The sequence below is a fragment of the Muntiacus reevesi genome, chromosome 5 (assembly GCF_963930625.1).
Source record: "Muntiacus reevesi chromosome 5, mMunRee1.1, whole genome shotgun sequence".
Lineage (NCBI taxonomy): Eukaryota > Metazoa > Chordata > Mammalia > Artiodactyla > Cervidae > Muntiacus > Muntiacus reevesi.
Genome location: NC_089253.1, coordinates 77,467,860 through 77,495,363, shown reverse-complemented (window position 1 = coordinate 77,495,363; position 27,504 = coordinate 77,467,860). Strand labels below are relative to the sequence as shown.

At 36.2% G+C, this 27,504-nt stretch overlaps 1 protein-coding gene across 2 annotated transcripts in view; it reads left to right on the top strand.

The window, feature by feature from the left end:
- Positions 1 to 27,504, top strand: part of CNST (consortin, connexin sorting protein) — a 94,530-nt gene that overhangs the window by 41,487 nt on the left and 25,539 nt on the right. For both annotated transcript variants that reach the window (XM_065935581.1, XM_065935582.1), the window contains 6 exons: positions 10,190 to 10,395; positions 18,866 to 18,896; positions 20,922 to 21,008; positions 21,440 to 21,554; positions 23,740 to 23,761; positions 23,945 to 24,041. In XM_065935581.1, coding sequence (XP_065791653.1) covers positions 10,190 to 10,395; positions 18,866 to 18,896; positions 20,922 to 21,008; positions 21,440 to 21,554; positions 23,740 to 23,761; positions 23,945 to 24,041 — 558 coding nt within the window. The remainder of the gene's footprint in view (positions 1 to 10,189; positions 10,396 to 18,865; positions 18,897 to 20,921; positions 21,009 to 21,439; positions 21,555 to 23,739; positions 23,762 to 23,944; positions 24,042 to 27,504) is intronic.

Genomic DNA, 27,504 nt, shown 5'->3' with positions numbered 1-27,504 from the left:
CATTCCCTGTCCTCTCAAACTGTTTTCTGAACACCTTGGAAATCTTCATCCTGCCTCTTGTTGTCATTTAGTCATTCAGTCATGTTCAACTCTTTGCCACCTCATGGACTGTAGCCCACCAGGCTCCTCTGTCCATGGAATTTTCCAGGCAAGAATACTGGACTGGGTTGCTGTTTCTTTCTCCAGGGGAAAGATTTTTTTTTTTTTTTAAAGCAGTGGATGTAGTTTTGTTTCCAAATATCTTTCTTCGAAAACTCAACGTTCTTAGTTGAAAGTAGGTAGATCATGGAATTGTGAATAAATAGCAGTGTTAATTTCAGTTCAGTTCAGTCCCTCAGTTGTGTCTGACTCTTTGCAACCCCATGGACTGCAGCACACCAGGCCTCCCTGTCCATCACCAACTCCCAGAGTTTACTCAAACTCATTGAGTCAGTGATGCCATCCTACCATCTCAACCTTTGTCGTCTCCTTCTCCTCCTGCCTTCAATCTTTCCCAGCATCAGGGTCTTTTCAAAAGAGTCAGTTCTTTGCATCAGGTGGCCAAAGTATTGGCGTTTCAGCTTCAGCATCAGTCCTTCCAATAGCGTTTGCTATGACCAGTACGTTCTCTTGGCAAACCTCTGTTAACCTTTGCCCTGCTTCATTCTGTACTCCAAGGCCAAATTTGCCTGACACTCTGAGTATTTCTTGACTTCCTACTTTTGCATTCCAGTCCCCTATAATGAAAAGGACATCTTTTGGGGGGTGTTAGTTCTACAAGGTCCTGAAGGTCTTCATAGAACTGTTCAACTTCAGCTTCAGCATTATTGGTTGGGGCATAGACTTGGATTATTGTGATATTGAATGATTTCCCTTGGAAACAGATCATTCTGTTATTTTTGAGATTCCCTCCAAGTGCTGCATTTCGGACCCTTTTGTTGACTATGATGGCTACTCCATTTTTTCTAAGGGATTTTTGCCCACAATAGCAGATATCATGGTCATCCGAGTTAAACTCACCCAGTCCAGTCCATCTTAGTTCGCTGATTCCTAAAATGTCAATGTTCACTCCTGCCATCTCTTGTTTGACCACTTCTAATTTGCCTTGATTCATGGACCTAACATTCCAGGTTCCTGTACAGTATTGCTCTTTACAGCATCGGACTTTACTTCCATTCCCAGTCACATCCACAACTGGGTGTTCTTTTTGTTTTGTCTCCATCTCTTCATTCTTTCTGGAGTTCGTTCTCCACTGATCTCCAGTAGCATATTGGGCACCTACAGACCCGGGGTATTCATCTTTCAGTGTCCTATTTTTTTGCCTTTTCATACTGTTCATGGGATTCTCAAGGCAAGAATACTAAAGTGGTTTGCCATTCCCTTCTTCAGTGGACCACATTTTGTCAGAACTCTCCACCATGACCCGTCCGTCTTGGGTGGCCCTACATGGCATAGCTCATAGTTTCATTGAGTTAGACAAGGCTGTGGTCCATGTGATCAGATTGGCTAGTTTTCTATGATTGTGGTTTTCAGTCTGTCTGCCCTCCGATGGAGAAGGATAAGAGGCTTATGGAAGCTTTCTGATGGGAGAGACTGACTGAGGGGGAAACTGGGCCTTGTTCTGATGGGCAGGCTTCCCTGATAGCTCAGTTGGTAAAGATTCCGCCTTCAATGTAGGAGACCCTGGTTCGATTCCTGGGTCAGGAAGATCCACTGGAGAAGGGATAGGCTACCCACTCCAGTATTCTTGGATTTCCCTTGTGGCTCAGCTAGTAAAGAAGCAGCCTGCTATGTGGGAAACCTGGGTTCGATCCCTGGGTTGGGAAGATCCCCTGGAGAAGGGAAAGGCTGCCCACTCCAGTATTCTGGCCTGGAGAATCCCATCCAAAGAGTCAGACATGACTGTTTCTTTACCTCTCATCAAATGAAGTTTCTTAGGAGAGTCCATATAGGGTATATTCCTGTTTAACAGATAGAAAAATAAAGGATTAAAGAGATTGACTTGCCTAGAGTTACAGAGCTAGAAAGCAGTTGATTTTTGAATTCACAGCCAGGCACTTGACCTCCAAGCCAAGGCTCTCATTTAATCTCTGATCAATTTCAATTGCTTCATCTATAATTTCTAATCCCTACTTTATAATGTTGTAAGGATTTAGTGGCATAGTGAATATGGGCTCGTAGTGTACCCTGTGGTACATAACGTTTAATCCACATTTTCCCCAAGAAGTGTTTTGAGTACGTGCTGTGTGTCAGGCACCGTGCTTACTGTTGATGTCACAGTGATGAAGCATACCTCTGCCTTTCAAAAGCTGACTGACCAGGCAGAGCGACCAGCATGAACAAAAAGCAGGTTGTTTTCTAAAGTCACACTAACCTGCATATAAGAAAGCATCCTTATACTCTGAATAGTAGTAAACAGTATTTAAAATGATTGAACTTTTATTGTTTTAATTTGAAGTATAGTTGTTTTATAATTTTGTGTTAATTTCTGCTATGCAGCAAAATGATTGAGTTATATAAATAGACATTGTTTTTTAAAATAGTCTTTTCCATTATGGTTTATCATAGGATACTGAAATATAGTTCCCCACCCTATACAGTAGAACTTTGTTGTTTATTTTATATATATATATATATATGTATGTATGTATGTATATATATATTATCTTACATTTGCTAACCCCAGCCTCCTACTCCATCCCTCTCCCAACTCTCTCCCCATTAACCACCACAGGTCAGTTCTCTGTGCCTGTGAGTCTATTTCTGTTTCATAGATAGGTTCATTTGTGTTGTATTTTTGATTCCACGTACAAGTGATATCATATGATATTTATCTTTCTGACTTACTTCACTTAGTATGATATTCTCTAGTTGTATCCATGTTGCTGCAAATGGCATTATTTCATTTTTTATGGCTGAGTAATATTCCACTGAATGTAGGTACTACATCTTCCTTATTCCTTCATCTGTCAATGGAGTTAGGTTGTTTCCATTTCTTGGCTATTGTGGATAGTTCTACTGTGAACGTAGGGGTGAAATACATTAAGCCTTTAAATGACCCTTCTTCCATCCCCAAACATCCCCCCCACCCATCAGCTTAGTTTACATCATTACTTTCACTGTTTTATCCTAAGTATAGTCATTGCTGCTATCTTTACCTAGACCTGGATGTCTCATTGTAGCATATTTTCAAACCCCATTTTGCCTGTGATAATTTTCCATTATCTTGATTAATTACTACCTCAAGTACTAGCTATGAGATTTTTGCATTTAAGTTATGTAGTTACATCATTTTCCCTGTCACGTAGAGAAACAGTTAATATCTCTTCAATATATTAACAAATGGCAGATCAATGCTAGATTGTTAAAGGAGAATACTCCCAGTAACTTTGTGTTAGAGTAGTACATTCCGAATGAGTTAAGGTAAAGGGTACCAGCACTGTTCTCCCCCAGGTGTGTCTCTTGACCGCTATGAGAGACAGATTTGAGTTGAATAAAACTATGTGTCAAAACTGACACACAATTCAGTTACGAATTTTATGGTATGATAAATTGAGTAAAAGCTCTCAGGTAAAGTTACTCCTCTAATCTCTGACCCAAGGCAGTTACAAGTAATTTTTTAAGTGTAAAACCTCAATAGGTACATGTAAACTGTGATGTCTATTTTAGAGCTTGATGAAGTTGACAGATATTAAGTGAAATGAAGGCCTATGATTTGACTGTCACCACCCACATATACTTATAAATAGAACTCCAAATTGGTTAACGGCAAGTTTTAACTGTAGCCCACAGATGAAGACAAATAGAATTTTTTGTTCCTGTCTGGATGTATAGATTCATATCTGATACAAGAAAGCTTCATTTATGTTGAATGACAGTTTGTAGTGAAGGTGAAATTATATGTACCAGTATATGTTTTGATTTGGCTTTTCTCATTAACAATAAATATGTCTTTACCATTAAAATATGTCTTTACTATTAAAAGAAAACTTTTAATGTTATTAGAAAGAATTTTCCTATTAATTGATGACATATTCTTAACTTTTTCAAGCAAAACTTTTTAAGACCAATGTGACATGAAAAATAATTAATTTGAAATTCACATGGAAAAATACTGGAACTTCCATGTTATGACATAAATGCTTTGTTACGACTACTTTAAAATGTTTTAGTACATTATGAACGTATCAATTCAAACATGCTAGTCATTCTGAGTACTCATGGTTACGCAAGTATTTATTTTCCTTATTGTCTTTACTAAAATTAAGTTCAGGCATGTTCAAACTTATAATATTAGTGAGTAATAAATAAGCAATTTGACATTCCAACATAGTTTTTATAATTCCTGTTATTCAATGTGACAATAGAAATATGAGCTTCATTAGCTTTATTTACACTTCCCTCTTAATGTTTTCTTCAAATTAAAAAAGCAGTGCTGTCTCAGAAGTGCTTTACAAGTCCTGTGACCTTTTTAATTCAAGTGACTGTGAAGCCTCAGGATATTATTTTAAGGATGATCTTTGGGAGGATACCTGCCTTTTACATTTACGATCACATTTAATTCTCACAATAGTTTTATAAGATGGTAGAACACCCAGTTTAGAGATTGATTGGGAGGCTAGGGAGTGAAGGATTGACTGATGTGCCATAGGAATAGCTAATAAGTGCTGGAAACAGGGAGGGCACTCAGGGCTGCCTTTATATCCCTGTCATTCTTCCAACTTTTGGGGAATAGGTTACTCAATGCGAGTTTTTTATCCTAGCAAAGTGAAATTAATCAGGATGTATTTTAAGTGGTTTAAAAATTGATGTAGCTAGAATTTGGCCAACTATTGTTTTCCTGTTGAATTTTATATGTAAAATATATCCTTGTGACTTAACTACATATATGATAACAATTTATGTTTCTTTGGTGGTGGGGGTTTAGTCACTAGTCATGTCCAACTCTTGCAACCCCATGGACTGCAGCCTGCCAGCCTCCTCTGTCCATGGGATTTCCCATGCAAGAATACTGGAGTGGGTTTCCGTTTCCTTCTCCAGGGGGTCTTCTCCACCCAGGGATCAAGCCTGCATCTCCCACATTGCAGGTGAATGCTTACCGTTGCGCCATCATGTGTTGTGTTGTGTTAGTCGCTCAGTCGTGTCTGACTCTGTGACCCCGTGGTCTCTCCATGGAATTCTCTACACAAGAATACTGGAGTTGGTTGCCATTCCGTTCTCCAGGAGATCTTCCCGACCCAGGGATTGAACCAGGGTCTCCTACATTGCAAGCAGATGTTATTTTTTTACCATCTGAGCTACCAGGGAAGCCCCAAATTATTTCCCTAAAAGCTTAACAACACTGAAAACAGAAACCTGCTCTTTAGTGTAGAATGGTGCATAATTCTTCTTGCAAGGCCATTCAGTTATTTTCTTGCAAACTCTGATATGCTTCTGTTTATGCAATCCACAGTTTATGCAAAATAGTCACAGTGGTTACAAAAATACAGCATGTGGGTTGTGGAGCAGCTAGAAGATACTTGTGTTACACAGGTACCCTTACCTTCAGTTTTCTTAAATGATTGAACAGCCTTGTTCACAGCAGTATTTTAGATTTCATCTCTTTAAGTTGTACATATTTGAGGTATACAACATGAAGATTTGATATACATAATGCAGTCAAACTAATTAACATGTCACATCTCATAGTTATCATTTATTATTGTGTGATGAGTACAACTAAAAGCTACTCTCTTAGTGTATTTTCAGTGTTCAACGCAGTATTATGTAGAGTCATCATGCCTGTACATTAAACTTCTAGATTTATTCATCCTACGTAACTGCAGCTCTGTACCTTTTGATCAACATCTCCCCATCTGCCCCCACCAGCCCCTGGTAACCATCATTATATTACTTTGCTTCTTTGAGTTTCACTTTAAAATTTTATTTTTTAGATTGCACTCATAAGTGAAATTATGTAGTATTTGTCTTTCTCTGCCTAGCTTATTGCACTCAGCATGATGACCTCCTAATTCATCCAAGTTGTCATATAAGGTAGCATTTCCTTCTTTCTCACAGTTGAATAATACTCCATTTTATCTCTGTATCACCTTTTCTTCAGCTGTTGATCCATTGACAGACACTTGGGTTATTTCCATATCTGAACTACTGTAAGTGATGTTGTAATGAACCTGGGGGTGCAGATAATCGTTTTGATTCTTGATTTTGTTCCCTTTGTGTGCATACCCAGAAGTGGAATTACTGGATCATAGGGTGGTTCTAGTCTTACATTTTTGAGGAGTGTTTGTACTGTTTTTCATAATAGCTGTACCAATATGCATTTCCACCAACAGTTCAATCAGATTGTTTTCTTGCTGTTGAGTGGTTTGAATTCCTTATGTATTTTGGATATTAACCCCTTTTCAGATGGATGGTTAGCAAATATTTTCTCCCACTTTATAGATTGTCTCTTCCCTTTGGTGATTGTTTCCTTTACTGTGCAAGAAGCTTTTTAGTTTGATGAAATCCCATCTGTCTACTTTTGCTTTTGGTGCTTGTACTTTTGGTGTCATGTCCAAAACAGTCTTACCTACATCAGTGTCAGGAAGTTTTTCCCCTATATTTTCTTCTAATAATTGCATGGTTTCAGGTCTTAGAATCAAATCTCAATTCCATATCAAGTTGATTTTTTGCATATGTAGTGAGATGAGTTCAATTTCATTTTTCCACATGTGGAAAACCAGGCTTCTTAGCACTCTTTGTTGAAGAAACTATCTTTTCTCTAATTGTGTGTGTTCTTTGCATTTTTGATAAAGATCATAAATGTGTAGAAACAAATTTATTTCTCTATTGTGATGCTCTATTGTGTTCCAGTGTTCTGTGCATCTGTTATTATGCCAACTATGTTATTGTGGATTACTATATAATTTTGTAGTAGTTTTTGAAATCTCATGGTCAGATGCTACTAACTTTGTTGGGTTTCTTTTTTTCTCTTTTTTTTTTTTTTGCTTATGATTGCTCTGGCTATATGTGATCTTTTATGGTTCCATATAAATTTTAAGACCTTTTCTAATACTTTGAAAAATGCCATTGCAATTTGATAGGGATTCCATTGAATCTGAGGATTGCTATGAGTAATGTAGTTATTTTTTAATTCTTCCAACCCATGAGCATAGTATATCTTTCCATTTATTTGTGTCTTCTTCAGTAGCTTTCAGGCTTCCCAGGTAACTCAGCTGGTAAAGATTCCGTCTGCAGTGCAGGAGACCCCGGTTCAGTTTCTGGGTTGGGAAGATCCCCTGGAGAAGAGATAGGCTACCCACTCTAGTATTCATGGGCTTCCCTGATGGCTCAGATGGTAAAGAATCCATCTGCAATGCAGGAGATCTGGGTTCTATCCCTGGGTTGGGAAGATCCCCTGGAGGACGGCATGGCAACCTACTCCAGTAATCTTGCCTGGAGAATCCCTGTGGACAGAGGAGCCTGGAGGGCTACTTTGCCAACAAAGGTCTGTATAGGCAAAGCTGTGGTGTTTCCAGTAGTCATGTATGGATGTGAGAGTTGGACCATCAAGAAGGCTGAACACCAAAGAATTGATGCTTTTGACCTGTGGTGTTGGAAAAGACTCTTGAGAGTCCCTTGGACAGCAAGGAGATCAAACCAATCATTCCTAAAGGAAGTCAATCCTGAATATTCATTGGAAGGACAGATGCTAAAGCTGAAGCTCCAATACTTTGGCCACCTGATGCAAAGAGCTGACTCATTAGAAAAGACCCTGCTGCTGGGAAAGATTAAAGGCAGGAAGAAAAAGGGACGACAGAGGATGAGATGGTTGGATGGTATCACAGACTCGATGAACATGAGTTTGAGCAGGTTCTGAGAGATGGTGAAGGACAGGGAAGCCTGGATGCTTCAGTCCATGGGTTCTCAGACGTGACTGAGCAACTGAATAACAACAATAGCTTTCATCTACTTTGTTAAATTTATTCCTAAGTACTTTGTTGTTTTAATACTATTGTAAATAAAATGGTTTTCTTTTTCTTTTTCAGATAGTTCACTGTTAGTATATAGCAATGCAACTGATTTTTATATGGTGATTGTATATCCTGTAACTTTACTGAAATCATTTGTTGGTTCTAACAGTTTTTTAGTGAAGGGTTGAGGGTTTTCCATCTATAACATTATATTATCTACAAACAGTGACAGTTTCACATCTTCCTTTCTAAGTTGGATGCCTTTCATTTCTTTTTCTTGCTTGATTGCTCTGACCAGAATTTCCAGTACTATGTTGAATAGGAGTGGTGAGGGTAGGCACCCTTGTCTTGTTCCAGATCTTCGAGGAAAATATGTTAACCTTTCATTGTTGAGTATGATGTTATCTGTGAGTTTGTCATATATGGCTTTTATCATGTTGAGGTACATTCTTCTGTACCTACTATGTTGAGAGTTTTATCATTAAAGGATATTGAATTTTGTTAAATAATTTTTCCCACATCCATTGAGATGACCTTGTGATATTTATCCTTCATTCAGTTAATGTGCTGTATGACATTGATTGGTTAATGTATGTTGAATCAACCTTGCATCCCAGGAATAAATTCTGCTTGATCACGGTGTCTGATCCTTTAAATGTGCTGTTGAATTAAGTTGCTGAGTATTTTGTTGAGAATTTTTGCATCTGTATTCATCAGAGACATTTATTTGTAGTTTACTTTTTATGTAATATCTTTATTTGGCTTTAGTATCAGGGTAATGCTAGCTTTGTAAAAATGAGATTGAAACTGTTCCCCTGCACTTTGATTTTTGGAAAAGTCTGAGAAGGATTAACACTAATTTTTCATTAAATGAATTCTACCAAACATTTAATTCATAGGTGAATTTTGTTATTGTTGTTCAGTCACTCCGTCGTGTTTGATTCTTTGTGACCCTATGGGCTATAGCCCTCCAGGCTCCTCTGTCCATAGGATTTTCCAGATAAGAATACCAGAGTGGGTTACCATGCCCTCCTCCAGGGGATCTTCCTGACCCAGGGATTGAACCTGGGTCTTCTTCATTGGCAGGTGGGTTCTTTACCACTGAACCACCTGGGAAGCCCCTTGGTGAATTCTACCAAACATTTAATGAAAAATTAAGGAGAATTTAATTAAGAGAAGTATAGAATTTGGGTAATTAGCCTTATCACAGTCTTTTGTAATTTAGTGTCTTGGGTATAGTAGTGTGGCTGGGAGAAAAAGGAAAGAAAACAGTATTTATCATAGTTTTTTTGTAGTTCTGTATAGAAAGCTTCTCTTCCTACATTGGCATTACCACCATTGCAGTCAGAAAATTAGCAGAAAAATCATTCCTGTTTTTCACAAATACCATTCCTACAAAATAAAATGGCAGGCCATCTCCAGGCCGAAGGCATCTTCAATCATGGTATGCATATACTCTTATTACTGAGAAAGATCCTTCCCAAGATGGACTAGCTGAAGGTAAGTACAGATGCACACAGTCTATTCAATTTCAATATGAAAATTAGAACTCATGCTGAGATTTCAGTGAAGGGTAAAGTTATAATGTGTTATGTTTAGAGTTTTAAAATTTGGTGTGTTATTTCAGCAGCTCTGGGCCAAGGATTTATTCGCTGATTTTTTTTTCCCAAGTTTGTTTTATTCTTTTTTACTAGGAAGAAAGTTTCTGTGACCATTAGCTCTGGCCATCTGATTCCCTCTGCTCTCCTGGGCTCCAGAGGTAGTTCTAAAGTTATCAGACCAGAGTTTAGAGAAGGCTTAACTTCTTTAGCCTTTGTTATAATAGCCACATTTACTTTCTCATTTAGTGCTATTTCATTTGGGGCAAGGTATGACTTCAAATTATAGTTAATTCATTTTTCCTTTGGGAGAGTCAAGTTTTTGGTCAGATTTTAACCTACATACTTTTCTTCAGATCTCTCTTTCTTTTAGTATTCTTAATTAAGAATATAAATTATATTCTTAGTCTATAATATATTGTAAATAGAAAAGTTTATATAGAACTAACAGAATTGCTTCTGTTAACTAATTGCTAATACAAAGAATCAGATGTCAAGCACAATCTTAAGTGAGGAGAATAACTTGTGGTTTCTATGGGGTTTCTTTTTCATATAATCAGTTTTATTTGAAAAGTTTATGGTTAAAAGGCATAATTATTTTAAGGTGTTCTACCATGGTGGAAATTTATTCTAACATAGGCATTTTATTTACTCTCAAAGGACTTTCTTCAGAAGATACCACAACTTTAATGCAAGAAAATGTACTACATGTAGCCACACATGCGGTTAGTGATGAAGAATCTGCAGAAGTCAATGCTAACGATCAACTAGAAGCCCCAAAGCTGGTTCTGCAGTCTCTGTTCTCACTTATACGAGGTGAAGTTGAGCAGTTGGATTCAAGAGCACTTCCCCTTTGCCTTCACCAGGTATCTTGCTGAACTTTCAATTGCAGCCTCACTGAAATTCTGGGGCCAATATTTGTAGTAATCTAAAGTGCAGTTCTCTGTCATTGATTCTGCTCCAGCTGTCATTGGTGAGTCCAGGAGAAGGTGACCGTGAGTCCGCAGCTGGTAGGAAATCTGACACATCTCTGACTGGTGGCCACATGTTGGCTTGGATCATCAGTCTGTGGCTCATACAATCACTAGCTGCTTTTACTTGGTGGTGGTGGTGGTTTAGTCAATAAGTTGTGTCCGACTCTTGAAACCCCATGAACTGTAGCCTGCCAGGCTCTTCTGTTCAATGAGATTTCTCAGGCAAGAATACTGGAGTGGGTTGACATTTCCTCCTCCTGGGGAATCTTGCTAACCTAGGGATCAAACCTGCGGTTCCTGTGTCTCATGCATTATAGGCAGATTGGTTACTACTGCGCCACCAGGGAAGCCCCTTCTCTTAGTTAGTGTGTACAAATGAGGGTCGGTGTAGTTCACAAATGAGTCAATGTAGAAAGTGCTTAGTAAGTACCAAGAAGGTGCCCAAAACTAAGCTAGACACTAGGGAAAGAGATTACATAAGGACATGTCCTTAAGACAGACACTGTGGAATAGGAGAAACAATTATGTAGGTAACTAATGGTAGAAGTCTGTATAAAGTATTAGAGTAGGTATGTGCTTCAGGTTCAGCAAAAGCACAAAATGCCTGATTAACTTTGTCCTTTGGACATTAGGCAGAAACAAGGTGATTCTTGAGCTGGGTTTTGCAGGATGTATAGGCTCACAATAGATAAAGAAAGTGAACTGGTACAGAAAGAGGTCAGCCTTTGCCAAGACATGACTGGGATGTTATTTTGAAGATTAAGATGGAAGAGAGACGAGAATTAAGATTGGATAACTTGTAACATTAAGGTCTTGCTTTTAGAGGCTGAGAGCTTTTAATTATGCAGGTGCCAAAATTAGAATTCTAGAAATATAATTCTTGGTGATTGAGAGGGTAAACTAGAAGATGGTGAGCCTGGAGACTGGGAGACCTTAAGGACAGTAATACAGAAGGTTTTTTACACAAGATAATTCTGAAAAGATTAAAGTCTTTATGAGCTGTGTTTTATTTTCTTTTAAAATGAAAATAATTCATATATGGAAAGAGAAGAAGCGTCATTTTTATTTCACTCTTCCTGTTTCATTAAACATTTGCAATAAGCAGTGAGTAATTTTTTAAAAGTAAAATAGCTTTTGTCCCAAGGCAGGAAAACATATATTCTTACAAATTTATATTACCTCCTTGGTGGGCTTGAAGAATGCCTTTGAGAAAATGTGTACTACTTTTTTGACCTCTGGTGTGTTGCCAACATATATAATACATGTTTACCATAGTTGAGAACTGTAGTTGAGAACCACCAGTACCAAGGCAGCTTTCTAATCTTTCAGCCTTCTTTGTTTTTTTTTTTTTTTTTTCCATTTATTTTTATTAGTTGGAGGCTAATTACTTTACAATATTGTAGTGGTTTTTGCCATACATTGACATGAATCAGCCATGGATTTACATGTGTTCCCCATCCTGATCCCCCCTCCCACCTCCCTCTCTATCTCATCCCTCTGGGTCTTCCCAGTGCACCAGCCCTGAGCACTTGTCTCATGCATCCAACCTGGGCTGGTAATCTGTTTCACCCTTGATAGTATACATGTTTCAATGCTATTCTCTCAGAACATCCCACCCTCGCCTTCTCCCACAGAGTCCAAAAGTCTGTTCTATACATGTGTCTCTTTTTCTGTCTTGCATATAGGTTTATCGTTACCTTTTTTTTTAATTCCATATATATGCATTAGTATACTGTATTGGTGTTTATCTTTCTGTCTTACTTCACTCTGTATAATGGGCTCCAGTTTCATCCATCTCTTTAGAACTGATTCAAATGTATTCTTTTTAATGTCTGAGTAATATTCCATTGTGTATATGTACCATATCTTTCTTATCCATTCATCTGCTGATGGGCATCTAGGTTGCTTCCATGTCCTGGCTGTTATAAACAGTTCCGCCTTCTTTGAATTTGTACAATGGATTGAGTTTGTGAAGGATATTTACACTAGCCATTATTTCATTCTCCAAACAATCTAGAGATGCATTATCATCATCTTTACAAATGGAGATACAAGACTCCCTCACAGAGCAGGTTCCTTATGATTGTAGGGCTTTGTTTTGTGCTCAGTTGCTCAGTCATGTCTGACTCTTTGCAGCCCCATGGACTGGAGCCCACCAGTCTCCTCCATCCATGGAATTTTCCAGGCAAGAATACTGGAGTGGGTTGCCATTTCCTATTCTAGTGGCTCTTTCCGACCCAGGGATTGAACCCACATCTCTCAAAGCATGTGTTTTGGGGACAACTTGACAGAAATTTGAATACTGACTGTATAATAATAAATAACTATTGCATCATTGTCAAATTTCTTGAGATTGATCGTGGAATTGAAGGTCATGTAGGAGAGTGTCTTTACTCTTGGGAGATACACATGCAAGTAGTATTTAGGAGTAAAGTTACATAATGCCTGCAACTTAAGACATTTCAGTGGGAAAAAAAATGTGTAAGAAAAGGAAAAAGAAGATTTGGCAAAATGTCAGTAATTGACAAATCTAAATAAAAGGTATATGACTTGATTTTACTATTCTTTGAAGTCTTCTGTAGAATTTCAATAGAAAGTTGGGGAAATGGACATTTGGAGTAAATAGAAACAGCTAAGTGTAGCCAAATCTTTTCAAGCAGTTTATGTCACTGGGCTATTGTTACATTAAATATAAGGAGAATGCTCTTTTCTACTAGCAGGTGATCCTATAGCTGAAGCAGATCTAGTAGAAAATCACATTTTTAGTCAGGAAGATGATAGTCTTGATCAGATGCAGATTAATTTTTTTAATGTCTCAGAGTAAAACTCCACCTTCATCCCCTAGGAACATGTCAGTTTGCCGAGTCCTGTAGGTTATGCTTCTGAAATACCTCAGCAGTCTGTCCTCTCCTGGCAAAGAAGATGAGAGAGTATAGTGGTGCCTTTAAAGAATGGGCTCTGACTCTACTTTAAAATCTCTTAACCCTACTGCTAACAAACTAAGCAGCTTTTAGTTTCATCTTCTGTAAGGTTATAGAGGACTCATTGAAATACTGCATGTAAAAGTACTTAACATATCAATAACACTTGGTATGCTTAACATAAAAGTAACTAAACATTAAGTGGTATAACTGTATTTCTCTGTCACTAATTCAAGCATTGCTTGTTGGAAAGAGATGGCTGAAACTGCAGTAAGCTGAGACACCAGGGCAGCAGGAGTCAGCTGGTGACTGCCTTCCGTAGTCCAAGAATACAAAATATCCTGTCAGTTAGTCTCAACGGAAACACAAGTCAGAGAGAAGTGGAGTGACTTTTTTTTTTTTCCATTATTTAGTAATTCCCAGCAGTTCACACTGTGCCTTTCACTTGAATTTGATAGCTGTTAACATTTTGCCAGATTTTCGTTTTTCCCTCCTCCCACTCAACCCTACCCCACATATTTATTTTTCATGAAACATCTTAAAGTAATCTTCAGGCATTACATCACTTCACCCTTAAATACTTGCACATAAATATCCCAAGAACAATGACACTCTCCTAAATAACTTACAATGTCATTATCAACCCCAAGAAATGAGATGTTGGTTTAGTATTATTTAATATAGAGCCCATATTTGTTTCTTCAGGTTATTCCACAAATATTCATTATAACTAGTTCCCCTCTGATCCAGGATTCAGTGAAGGAGCACACATTGCATTTGGTTGTGAACATTCTTTAATCCTTAGTAATCCAGAACAATTCCCTGCCTTCTGTTTTATTTGTTTATTTTTGCTTGTATAACATTGACACGTCTGAAGAGTTAAGAACATATAAAAATGTCCCATAATTAGAATGTCTGATTATTTCTTCATGATTTGATTCAGGTTAAAATATATTGGGCAAGAATTCTACCTAGGTAACATTCCATATTCAGATGTCTCTTGAACTCTGGCCTTTGTTCCAACTACTCCACCAGAATTGCATTGTAAATGCCAGGATTGATCTCCATGTTGCATGCTCGTGTGAATCTAGTTGTTAGTCCTCAGTTTTCTTCCTACTGGAAGTATTAGAAGCTCTGACAAGTTGATCACATGCTTTTTTTTGCAGCATTTTCTTTTGCTTTTTAGGACCCCCCACTTTCCACTTTTATATCTTACCTCACTGGATATGCCTTCTCTGGGTCATTTGTTGAGTCCTCCAAATTTTACTGATTGTTAAACATTGGAGTGCTTGAGGATTCAGTTCTGCAGTATAGACTAAACATCCAGCTTCCTGAGGCATCTCATGGGCCTTTCAAACTTAAGATGCCCAAAATCAGACTTTGATTTTTTTTTTTTCTCCCTTTTGTTAGATGGCATATCCATCCCTCTAGTTGTTGAGACCAAATACTTTGAAGTCATCCTTCACTTTTCCCCACGTCCGTATCCAATCAGCAGATCCTGCCAATCTATTTAAAAACTATATGCAGATTCTGATGTCTTCTTTCCTCCTTCATTGTTGCCATCTCAATACAAGACACTATCAGATTTCATTCAGATTCTTGCAGTAAACTAATTGTAGAACCCTCTCTGCTTTACCTTTATTTCCATTTAACCGCCCCTCCCCCCCCCCAACACACATAGCAGTCATTGTGATCCAGATAAAATGTTAGTTGGGGTCATGAAACTTCTCTGTTCAAAACCATCCACTGACTTCTTTTCACATTCAGAGTAAAAGCCAAAATTCTTACCATGGCAAGACACTCCATGATCTGGCCCTGTTACCTCTTAGACCTTAATTCCTAAAACTCTCCTTCTTATTCACTTCTTTCCAGATACACTGGGCTCCTAGCACTTCCTCAGCTATATCAGGAATGTTCCTACATCAGGGGCTGTGATATTTCTTTTTCATCCTTTCTCAGGAAGTCACTATATGATGTGCTCCACCGAAACAAGAGAGTAAACCAAGGAACAGAAAGATTAAGATACAAGAAAATGGGGTGCTACCCTGGAGATGGGTGAAGAGGATCTCTAGGAGAAGAGAGAGTCTTAGATGACAGCTTTGTACCAAGAAGGAGATAGCACCCACTTCTATTTGAGCAGATCAGAGGGTCTGGGAAGGAACTTTTATATCATTTTCCGATTTCTGAATATTTGGTGTGTCTGAATACATTGAGGGAAAATTTCAACTCTTGATAAACTAGAGTTGTATAAGCGGTAAGTGCGTGGAAAACTGTACCCAAAAAAAAAAAAGAAACTCCAGAGAAAACAGAACGTTTTCAGCAAAGGAAAAATATTAAGAGTTTACTACATAGCTTACTCAAAATAAGGTAAACATTAAACGTTTATCTACCTTTTACTACAATATGACAATATGGGATAGGTCAATATGTGAGAGAAAGTGTGTGTGATATGTGTTTGTAGAGGAAGGAGCAAAAGACTCAATCCCCATTTTCTAAAACTGAAAAAAGTCAAGAAATAGCAAATATAAGCATAATATTTAGAGCTATAGCATTTTTTTTAAAAGAGATAACCTAAGTGCTTACTCCTGAAGAAAGAATAGGACATGAACAGTAAGGCCTTCTTAACACACCTTATAGAACCGTTTGACTCTTTAAACCATATAAACATATATTTTTGATAAAGATAAGAAGTAAAAGAAGAAATTTATAATTCAAACATAAAGTGAGAATAGCTTCTAGGTTAAGGTGACAGTGGAAACACGGAGAGGTGAATTTGAAATCTTGACATAAGGACTTGGTAGATAATGAAAAAAGGGATGATAAAGAAATCAGAGAAGAATAATTATAGGAATACCCAGTTAGGAGGAATGGTAGTACCACTGACAGAAATAAGGAAGTGTTAATGGAGAGTTAATTACAGGATAGTTAGTATTTTTAACATATTATATGGATGAATATATGCTAAAGGACATTTGATATTAATGACTATGATCACTGCAGATATTCACTTAGATTTTTAGCTCTCGGAACTCTCTTTTTTCTTTTGGCACTTAATATGTTTTATTGATTCTTGTTTTCCAAGCATCCATTGTAAATCTCTGTCAGTATGGGCATAACAGTACTAACAACAGCCTCAATAATAAGAATACTAAAATAGGAAATACTGTTTTAGTAGCACTATTCTAGGTTTTTTAGCCCATTTAATCCTCACAGTAATACTATCAGAATGACACATTATTAACCAAAGAAGATTTTTTTTTTAACTTGTCTGAAGTCACACAGCCAATAAGTCATAGAGACAAGATTCAAGTCCATGTCTGGTTCCAGAGTCCACGCTAAAGTTCTTGGAACTCTCGAAGATTCCGTTTAAACATTACTTTTCTTGGGGACTTCCCTGGTGGTCCGGCGGTTAAGACTGCACTTCCACTGCAGGGGGCGTGGGTCTGATCGCTCATCAGGGAAGCTCCACAGGCCGTGTGGTGTGGCCAAAAAAAAGAATTATTTCTCTTGGGCTTGAGCAATCTCTTATACACTGACTTTGTTAATATAATGGCAGGTTAGCTGTAAGTGTATAACAAGTCATAAACTTGAGAGTTTTTCATATAAAAGTGAGAAGAAGTTCAAGTGTTCTCAAGTACTCTGTGCTCCGTGAACATGTCCTGAAACTCATCTCAGACTCAAGCAGGAAATGGCTTCACTGGGACCCTTGAAACCACTGAGACTGCGGACAAACAGAAACACCTTCCTAATTCCTTTTTGTTCCCGGTAGATAAGAGATACCTGAAACCAGGAAAAACCTTAAAATTACTGCCCTCCCAAAGTGATTTTCAACTCACTTCTTCACGATTCTACTCTGCACTGGTAGGGTAGAGCGTTTCTGGTCCAGAGTCAGCAAGTGCAAACCATCTTAAGCACTCGCCGTTGTGTCCTGGGCACTGTACTAGACACGTGTTCTGTCTCCTAGGGTTGTAGGTATTATTGACCCTGTTTTACAAATAAGGAAGCCAAGGTTGAGACATGAAATGACACGTCGCGAGTCACACAGCTGGTAGTGGCAAAGCTTGGTCTAGAACAGAGTCAGGTTATTCACCTTCAAACTTCATATTTTTCTGCTCTGCGAAGCTACCTCCCGGATTTAGACATTTGGGGCATCCAAGAAAATCACACCTTCTTTTACCCTGCTCGACTTGCCAAGAATAGGTTTTTATAGGAGGAACCACCCTGTATATTTATTTTTCAAGCTGCCCTTTCACCTGGAAGTGCCTTTCTACTTTTGAGGCCTTGGGTTTCATGATCCTGTCTTTATTGTTGCACTTATGGGACTGGAACTGTCCCAGAAGTCTGAAAGCTAATTGATTAAACTGACAATTTACAGGGAGGTGATTGGGTCCATCTATATTGTTGTATTGCTTCTGGAAGAATGTTAGATATATAGAATAAATTTTAAGCTCGGCAACTATTTCCTTTAAAACTATGCTTTTTCCACTGTGGGATTTAGAAAAAAACATTCCTTTTTCATTTCTAATTTATAGGTTTGACTAGTGCTTTATTGCTCTGTGTACTGATAGCTTCCTGGAAAGTAGAGATCGTGATCCATAGACAGAATACCTTTTTCATTAGAGACTTAGGAAAAATCGGGGCAAACTGTCTGCAAGTGTAAACTACTTAATGAAGTATTTTAAGTATGACAATAGTCAATTCATGCAAATATTTCTCCATGTATACTTTTGGTTTTACTGCTCCATTTATAAATGCTATATCTGAATAAAGGATCCCAAAGTTTTTAGAATCAAAGAATTTTTAAATTTAAAGTTGCCCTAGAATGAATCAGCTGGGTCCAGGTGCTGCGTCCCTGGACCCTGCCCTCCCATCCAGTGCCCCTTATCCTGCGCGGCACTTTGCATATATTCCAAACGTCATCGCTCAACTAGTAACACTTGGTCTGTCCTTTTCTGAAATATCAAAAGAGAATGAAAAATCAGTGTCCCAGGAGGTAGTTTGTGAAATACTAATGGGACAAATGGGTTTTAAGATCCCTTGTGACATGACATATTTCAGTTTTTTAGTTTGTGATAAAGCCACCCTTTCATTCATGTTCTACTTTTATAAGCCTCGATAGCATTTCTCTCCCTCTTTAGAGTTCTTATTCTAAACTCCAATGAATCAGTGATGTTTGCTTTGACTTGAAATAGAATAGAAAGAATGAGATTGTGTACGGACCAAAGAATGTCTGTGTTTGCTTTTCTTGAGACAAGTGACTTCAGAAATGTGTCTTGTGCCTAGAGTCATATTTTTTCTGAACTGGCGAATATAGTTAAATAAAAGTTTTCTTAGTTTGATATCAAAGACTTTGAGAGTTTCAAAGTTTTGGTTTCTTCCAAATTTGTCTTTTTAGTCAACTGTTAATTTAACTTTCTCTGTTTTTTATTTGTTTTTAACAGATAGCAGAGTCTTATTTCCAGGAGGAGGACTGTATCCTTTTTTTAATTACAAGAAGAAATGCCTAGCATTCACTAAGAACGCTTAGTGAATTACCCATTTTTAAAATTGAGATTTACGTACAATGAATGTATGATCTGTTGTTTTCACTGGATTTTGTTTCATGTACCCATATAACCATCTCAGAAAGCAAGATGTAGGAAATTTGTTACTCCAGAAAATTCTCTAGAACCACCTAAATTTGACCTCCTGTGGACAACTCTAATTTTACCGAAATCTAAATATTTGTGTGTGGAGGAAGGGAGAAGGCACGTTGCAAAAGAATATAAACCCATTGGATTTGTTTTCTTTTGAATTAAACAGAAGTACAATTGAAGTAATATTCATATGGTAGAGTTTGTCAGCCGTATTATGCATAGCAAATCTCATGACTCTTATTATAGCTATATATGTATATAGCAAAGGGAAGATTGAGTTATTCATTAGCAATAAACAGAATAACTGTTGTCAAGAAAGACTGCATGTTAACTTTTGTTTGTGCTGTCTCTTCAGCCATGTCTGACTCTTTATAACCCAGTGGACTGTAGCCCACCAGGCTCCTCTGTCCATGGGATTCTCCAGGCAAGAATACTGGAGTCAATTGCCATGCCCTTTTCCAGGGGATTTTTCAGACCCAGGGATTGAACCCACGTCTCTTACGTCTACCTGTATTGGTAAGCAGATTCTTTACCACTTAGCACCACCTGGGAAGCCCATAACTTTTGTTAAAGATTTATTCCTTCCATTTTTTAATTTCCCTCTCTTAAAATTGTTTTTATTTTTTCATAGAAGGTCCCAAATATACACTGTAGAGAGAACTCATCCTAAGTGTCTTTATTTCCCCATTTGTGTGATTTCTTTTTTCTCCTAACCTTACTGATTTTCACTACAGATTAGGGGGCAAGCAGTTGTCATGCTGAACCCTATCAAGTAAACTAGTAAAGTGTGGTAGAAACTTCGGACAGTGGCTGTTCATCACTAAGTCTGGAGGAAATCAAATTCTTATGGAAATGAAACTTAAAACTACCCAAATGATGAGTATGAGTTAGTGCAGTGCAGATCACATCAACTTCCCTGGGAATTTCCTAGAAATGCAGACTCATGGGCTTTAGAATCAGAGCTTCTGGGGATCAGACTCATGAATCTGTATTTTACCAAGATTTTCAAATAACATTTATGTTCAGTGAAGTGTGAGAAACATTGGTATATTTTTAAGTTAAAAGCAGAGGAAAATAGAATTGTCTCTGCTTCTCCTTGGTCTATTTTATGATCCCTGGCATATCTTTAAGTCACAAATGAGAGAGCAAACTGAACCTCTGAGTGACCATGGGAAGGCTAAAAAGCTGAACAATGAGTTTTTTCTCTTCCTTTTTTCTGGGTCAACATTTAGAACATGGCCCAAAGGAAGCTAGACAGTTGGACAGCTTGTCATGACTTCGTATAATGCTAAATGTGTGATACAGATGGAGAAGGCAGAAGTTCATAAGAAAATCTACCCAAAAAAGTCAAATCACGTAGTTATAAAAATCACTGTGGCAAGTTAATTTACAAAAAAAAAAAAAAAAAGCATTCAGTGAGAAATAAGGATCACGGGGAGTTGAAATCAAAAACAAACATTTGACTAGAGGGTAACTGAACTGAACATAAGTGGCTTGAAAGAATGTAATTTAAGGAGAGAAAAAGGAGAGGGGGGACATTTAGACTATGGATTCCATATGGGTCCTATTTCCAATTAAATTATATTTAATTGACTCTGCTACATATTATTAGCAAGCAGGCATTTCTTGAACATTAAAACCTTCTTTTTGTGTCTCCTGTTTACTGATAGAAACCAGGTAGCTACTGCATGATATGCAACATTAAAATTTACCTACTTCAAAACCAAGAAACCTTACTTTTTTGTTTAAATTTAAAAATATTTAGAGGCCTCTCATTTTTTGATAAACTTCAAAATTCTCAGTTGATCTAGAACATTATTCTTTAGCCTGGATTCCTATTTTCCTCAAATTTTCTGTTCAGATGAAAAAGCAATGAAATTCATTCAGCTCGAACGACTGTATCATGAGCAATTGCTCGCAAATCTTTCTGCCATTCAAGAACAGTGGGGTGAGTACAAACTAATGTAGAATGCAGAATTATTGATAGTCTTAACAAGTTGCTATCTAGGAAGTTAACATATTTGACCTGGTTTTCTTAAGTCAGGAAGTAGATGTTTCTAGTCAAGTTAGTGTTGCAAAGAAAGTAGCATTTTTACCTCAAGTTTACCTCATTTTAAGGAAATTTTTGTCTTTGTATTTTGTTTTTCATACCAGTGCCAAGAAAAGAACACTTGCAAATTTTTCATTTCTTCTGATGTCCTTGGCTGATTTAGTCTCTGGGATATATACTTAGATCTAAAAGCAATCACTTAGCTATTTCTGTTTGGGCTGAAAAGATAATTTTGCATGACAGTGTCTATCAGTGGTGCCAGTTAAGTATTTTTTCCCTTCTAAACATGTTTTGTAATAGCTAGTGACTAACAAATATTTCAAATTTAGAAACAAAATGGAAAACTGTACAACCACATACAGTTACACCTTTGAGGAATTCAGAAAAGGGATTTAATGGTGAAGATTTTGAACGGCTTGCTAAATTTTGTGCAACACATCAAGAGTAAGTACTTGACTGTTTACAATGAATTGGAATAGAATATTGGAGAAGCATTGTAGTACTGAATATTTAAAATGCAGAATTCATTTCTTTGTTTTGTTAATGCTAACTGGAGAAATTAAAATTAATAAAATGATTAGGTTCCTTTCTCAGCTTTTATCTCAGTTTCTTACACTAAACTTAGCAAAAGGTCTGCTTTACAAAATTCAAGCACCTTCTAATTATAAATTTTTAAATGTAACTTCTAATTTCGATTACTTTTTGCTTAAGAGTTTAGGTGATTCAGATGGAAAAATTTATGTTAGGATTTTTTATTATAATTGTTTTTCAGTGTTTGTATGTCTGTCACTGTTTGTATATTGTAGTAAAAACACATTTTTAAGAGTAGCCTAATACTGGAATGCAGATGCATTTAATCAGAATACCAGATAATTTTAAATTATTTGATTTGTATCAAGCAGTTGAATTTTTAAAACTGAACATAGTAATAATAAAGCACTTAAATATATATATTTTAATTTATTATTTGAAGACTCAGATTATAAAGGTGAGGGGACATGATAGTTATTAAACTAATGCAGATTCCTGGGATATACAATTTTCTTGTGTTAGTTTGAACTTTTGAAACAGTCTTTTTATGGATTCTGCATTATAACCTAATTTTAGCATGTTAAATAGGTTAACTTTTGGCTGTGTAAAACTTCTAAATAATGGAATGTTAAAAATAGATAAGGGAGATTGTTTTCTTACTTTCAAAATATTCAATATTTTGAATTTGAATACTTTTTCTGCTCTTCCCAGGGAACTAATAATTGTTTAATGTGTTACAAATGTTCTAATTATTTAAAAATAAATATTTATTGAACCTAATATAGACGTGACTTTTTTCTTTTTTTTTTCTCTTTTTAAATATAAAGCAACTTGCCTTCATTAAATGTTCTTTTAATTTTTATTGCAGTATAGTTGATTCATAATGTTGTGTTAGTTTCAGATATACAGCAAAGTGAATCAGTTATACTTTTATACATATACCTGCTCTTTTATAGATTCTTTTCCCATACAGGTCATTACAGAGTATTGAGTAGAGTTCCGTATGCTATACAGTAGGTCCTCATTAGTGCTAACACATAATTTAAAATCTAGTCTTCGGTCACATTGCTTCACATCACTAGAGAATTTCTGACTAGTGAACAGTAGATAGTATTGTAAACCAAACCTAAAATTTTTTGCTTATATTTGATAATTCCCCAAAATTATACTCCTAAAATTATTATAAAATATTTGAATATTAAAGTACACAGCTGAATTTTTACATGTACAGATACATATATGTAACTAAAACTCTGACCAAGAATCAAAACAGTCCAGCCCCTCAGAAAGCCCCCTAATTTGTGTACAAAGTCAGCACCCATCCCCCTCAGATAGTAACTGCTATCTGAGTTCTGTAACACTGTATTTTCTTGTCCTATAGTTTTACATAAATGTAATCATACAGACTAGATTTTTGTATCCAGCTTTTTTGCACATGATTGCATCTGTGTTACATGTTGTTACATGCAGTGGTAGTTTGCTCTGCTTTACTCCTGTGTGGATTCATTATATGACTGTGCAGCAATTTATTTATCCATTATATTGTTAATAGACATTTGGATTGTTTCCAGTTTTTTAATATTATGAAATAAAATGGCTGTGAACAGTATTGTATATGCTTTTTGGTGAATGTATGCTTTCTTTTATCTTGAGTGTTCTCTAAAATGTATTTACAGATTGCATCTTTTTTTATCCTTTTCTGTGGAAAATGTGAATAAAATTATCTTCTACCATAATCAACTTTAGATGATAATGAAATAAACTGAAACTTTAATAGGTGTAAAATACTCTTGAAATACATTATTAGCAAAAGGTTGACATTCTTCCCCCCGCTGAATCTCAGTATTTATAGCTTCTTTGGAGGTTTTCATTAGTTATTGGCCATCTAGGAAGATTAACACATGATATAGTTGCACTTTGAACTGTGTGAACCAGTGGTAATGTTTCAGCAGTGGAAATGTTCTGTGCTAATATTAGAATCCAGAGAAGCTGTATTTTTTTTTTTTTACAGCCGTTTCAGTGACATTTGTTTGGAAGCTTTTTGCTGCTATAATATTTTTTTAATTCTTTTTTTTCCTCTCTCTCTTTTTTCCTACAGTCCTCTTTTATCCAAAGATAAGGTAAGAGATTTTCTTTGAAAATGTTTATAGGAAAAACGTAGAGTGTCCTGTTTTATTGTATGGACTGGTCTAGCAAGTAATGAAACCTTCCTCAAATTGTTTTCAGCTTTCTAACTTAATGCAACAGTTTCCCCAAAGTTTTTTTTTTTTCTTTTTTTCCTTTCTTTTTGAAAAACTTTTTAGATAGCAGCTGTCCAGAAGTCTCTGGGAAGGAAATGCTTTACGCAGTTAATAGTGACTGAAGATCCAAAGGAAAGAGGAGCTACAGCCAAAGAGCTGGGTATGTTTTTAAATTAGAAGTAGACCTTAAAAATGCCTGCCTCATATAATATTTTACAAGTATTACATCTGAGTTGCTGTGAAGGAGCTTTTTTGCGCATACTGCTCCTAGACAAATAGTAAAGTAAGGTTTTTTTTTAACATCGTATAATCCTATTTTTAGATATCTAGCAGTAGAAATTATAAAATCTAAATTCTTATAAAAACATAAAATTATTACATGTTTTCTGTAGGTGGTTATATGTATCTAAGAGAATATGACAAGACTGTGCAAATAAGCTCTGAAAGTGAATTGGTTTTAGTGCATTCAGGCATCCTTTTATGTATAAAAACCAACAATTTTTTTACAAACTTTACCAGAAATTTTTTTCTGTAAATCTAGATATTATCAAGATAGACTCTGTATCTGGACAGCTTATTTATGGTAATTTATTCTCTTCTTTTTTTGTTGGCTAACATGGGATACTTTAATTTATATATATATATTTCTAAAGCATTTATAGTTATGTTTTATATCACTGTCTTATGTCAAAAGAGTTTTAGAAATTTATTTTCTTATAGTAATAATGTATGTACATTATAAAAACTTTAGAAACTAAAGATAGATTTTTAACACTGTGTTTTAGGGCATTTATTTTTCCATGTGTTATGATTTTCGTACTATTTAATATTCCTGGGCCTGAAAATGGTGATATTAAACAGGCAGCATCACGTGTCTTAACTGAGTTGCCTAAAGAGATAAAATGACGGTGATGATGCCTTCAATTTCACTTGCCTTTTTCTCTTTTAAGTTTTTCCCCCTCAGATCTTTACTTCATCCCCTCTTCTCTTATGTGGCAAATTTGGGTGGCCTTAGGTCAATCCTACTGTATTCTGTTCTTCCTGTCTCTCTTTTCTGGTCATTTTTATGTTGGAAATCAGAATATAATGAGCTTCATAAGCATTTTAGGGGAATACATCACAAAGCAGTCACTAGTTTGGGTGTGAATACGTCTTTGTGTTGTGCACATTGGGAAGAAGGCTATTCCAAGTTTGAGTCTGACACTGCCCAGTAATAGCTCGGCACCGCTACTAGCTTGGACTCTGCCGCAGGTTGTGTGGCACAGACCAGGAAACTGAGATACCACACCTAAGCCACTTGCTTGGTGCTTTGACTCACAACTAGAACCTGTGTCTTCTGGTTTCTAACTGAATTGCAGCATGCTTCTGCTAAGGAAGTTATGTGGATTATCAAATTCCACCGTGCAGACATTTCATTAGTAACCATGTTATGGGGAGGGTGTGAACTGAATTCTAGGGAAAGAAATCTTGCCAAGTCTGATAAAATAGTATCTTTTAAAGAAAAATGTCAAATCTCTCATAGTCTACCCAGACACATTATTCTATGAATAAATACAGAGAAATGTAAGAAAGAATATGAAAAAAAATAGAAATATGAAAATATTACTTTCAATGGTTTGTATTTAATATGTTCTTTGTTTTACCCCATATTCCTTATTTCTAATATCTTACATGTTCTACAGTGTAGAGTTTTGCTTTTCTTTCTTTATATATGTCTTGGTCTTAAGCTCCTTATATAATAAGTAACTTGCTTTTGTCTGTGTGTGGTTGTTTCTGGTATCAAACTTGTCTGGTTTGAATCCTCTCTCCACCACTTAAGTTTGTGTGACCTTAAGAGACTTCCCTGGCAATCCAGTGGTTAAGACTCCACACTCCCAATGCAGGGGCACAGGTTTAATCTCTGATCGAGGAGCTGAGATCCTACATGCCACATAGTGTGGCCAAAAACAAAAATTTCTGTGACCATAGACAAGTTGCTTAACTTTTTTCTGTCCCTCCCTTTGCCCAGCTCCAAATGTGGGTTATTTTTACCTCATAGGATTTTTATGGGGATTAAATTAGTAATTTCACTAAGGCTTAGAACAGTACCTGGCACAAGGTAAGAAAACTACATGCTTACTGCTCTCATTACCCTTCCTCCACCACTTCCTCCCCATGTTATCACTACCCGCTGTGGCTAGTATTCCATTAATGTTCTCTATGTGTTATTCATTGCTACTTTTCTTTTTTTTTTTTTTTTTTTTGCTACTTTTCTATTTAATCTACCATGATTAAAGATTGAAAGTTATTTACATATTACTTTATATTTTCAGTGTACTTTTATGTATATTATTTCATCTTTTCCTCTTAACCAATTTAAGGTAGGCTAAATCATTTTAAGAAACTCAGGGAAGGTAAATGACTTATCCAAACAGAACTACAAAGTTAAAACCCTGTTTTCTGACCTTGAAGCCCATGTATTTTTATTACATTTTAATTCATTTTTATTAAGTAATATTTATATGTGAAAATATGTCACATACATACATTATAACAATGTATTAAAAAAATGAAGACCTGTGAACCTTATACCCAACAGAGGGACTAGATTATTGTCAGTCCTCCTGTTAAAACTACCTTTGTGTTCCTTTCTATCCCATCACCTGCTTCACTTCCCTGCCCCTAGGTAGTCATTATCCTGAGTTCTCCATTTATCATTCTCTTCCCACTTTTTAATCAACTTTATTGAAGTACAATTTCCATGCAATAAAATGTACCCATCTTAAGTGTACAATTTGTTGAGTATTGGCAGTTGTGTACATTCATATAACTACTAACCCAGTCAGAATATGGATCATTTTTATCACTCCAAAATCTTTCTCCCAATCGTATTATACTTAGTCCTTCCCACCTCCAGTCCCAGGCCACCAGTGCTTTCTGTTATTATCGATAGGTTTTCCTTGTTTTAGAATGTAATATAAATAGAATTGCTCAGCATACTTTCTTTTGAGAATTACCTTTATGACTAAATATACCATTAATACATTCTTTTTTATTGCTGAGTAGTATTCTTTTAACTTTACACGATTCATTTATCCACATACTTGTTGATAGACATTTGAGTAGTTTCCAGGTTGGAGATATCATGAATAAAACTGATAGGAAGTTAGTTTTTTTGTTTTTGTAGATATATGTTTTCATTTCTCTTGGGTAAAAAGAACTGAAGGTAGAATCAGGGTCATAGGGAAGATACATGTTTAACTTTACAAGAAACTGTCAAACAGTTCTACAATGCTGTTGTCCCATTTTATACCCCGCCAGCAATATATAAAAATTTCAATTGCTTTTAAATCCTTGCTGACATTTAATATTGTCAGTCTCTTTTTTTCTTTAAAATCATTTTAGTAGATATGAATGTCATTTTGGTTTTTAACTTGTTTTTCCCTGAGGACCAAGTGTATACATTTTTAGTTTTGCATTAACCTCTGTAGAAGTTGTATTAATTTATACTATTATCAACATTTCAGACTTAATTAAGGCACATTTTTTCATCAATCTGCTGAAATAAATATTAACACTGAAAATTTCTTTTTCAAGCCTGATATCACTAAAATGTTTTTACCCAATGATAGTTAGTGAGATAT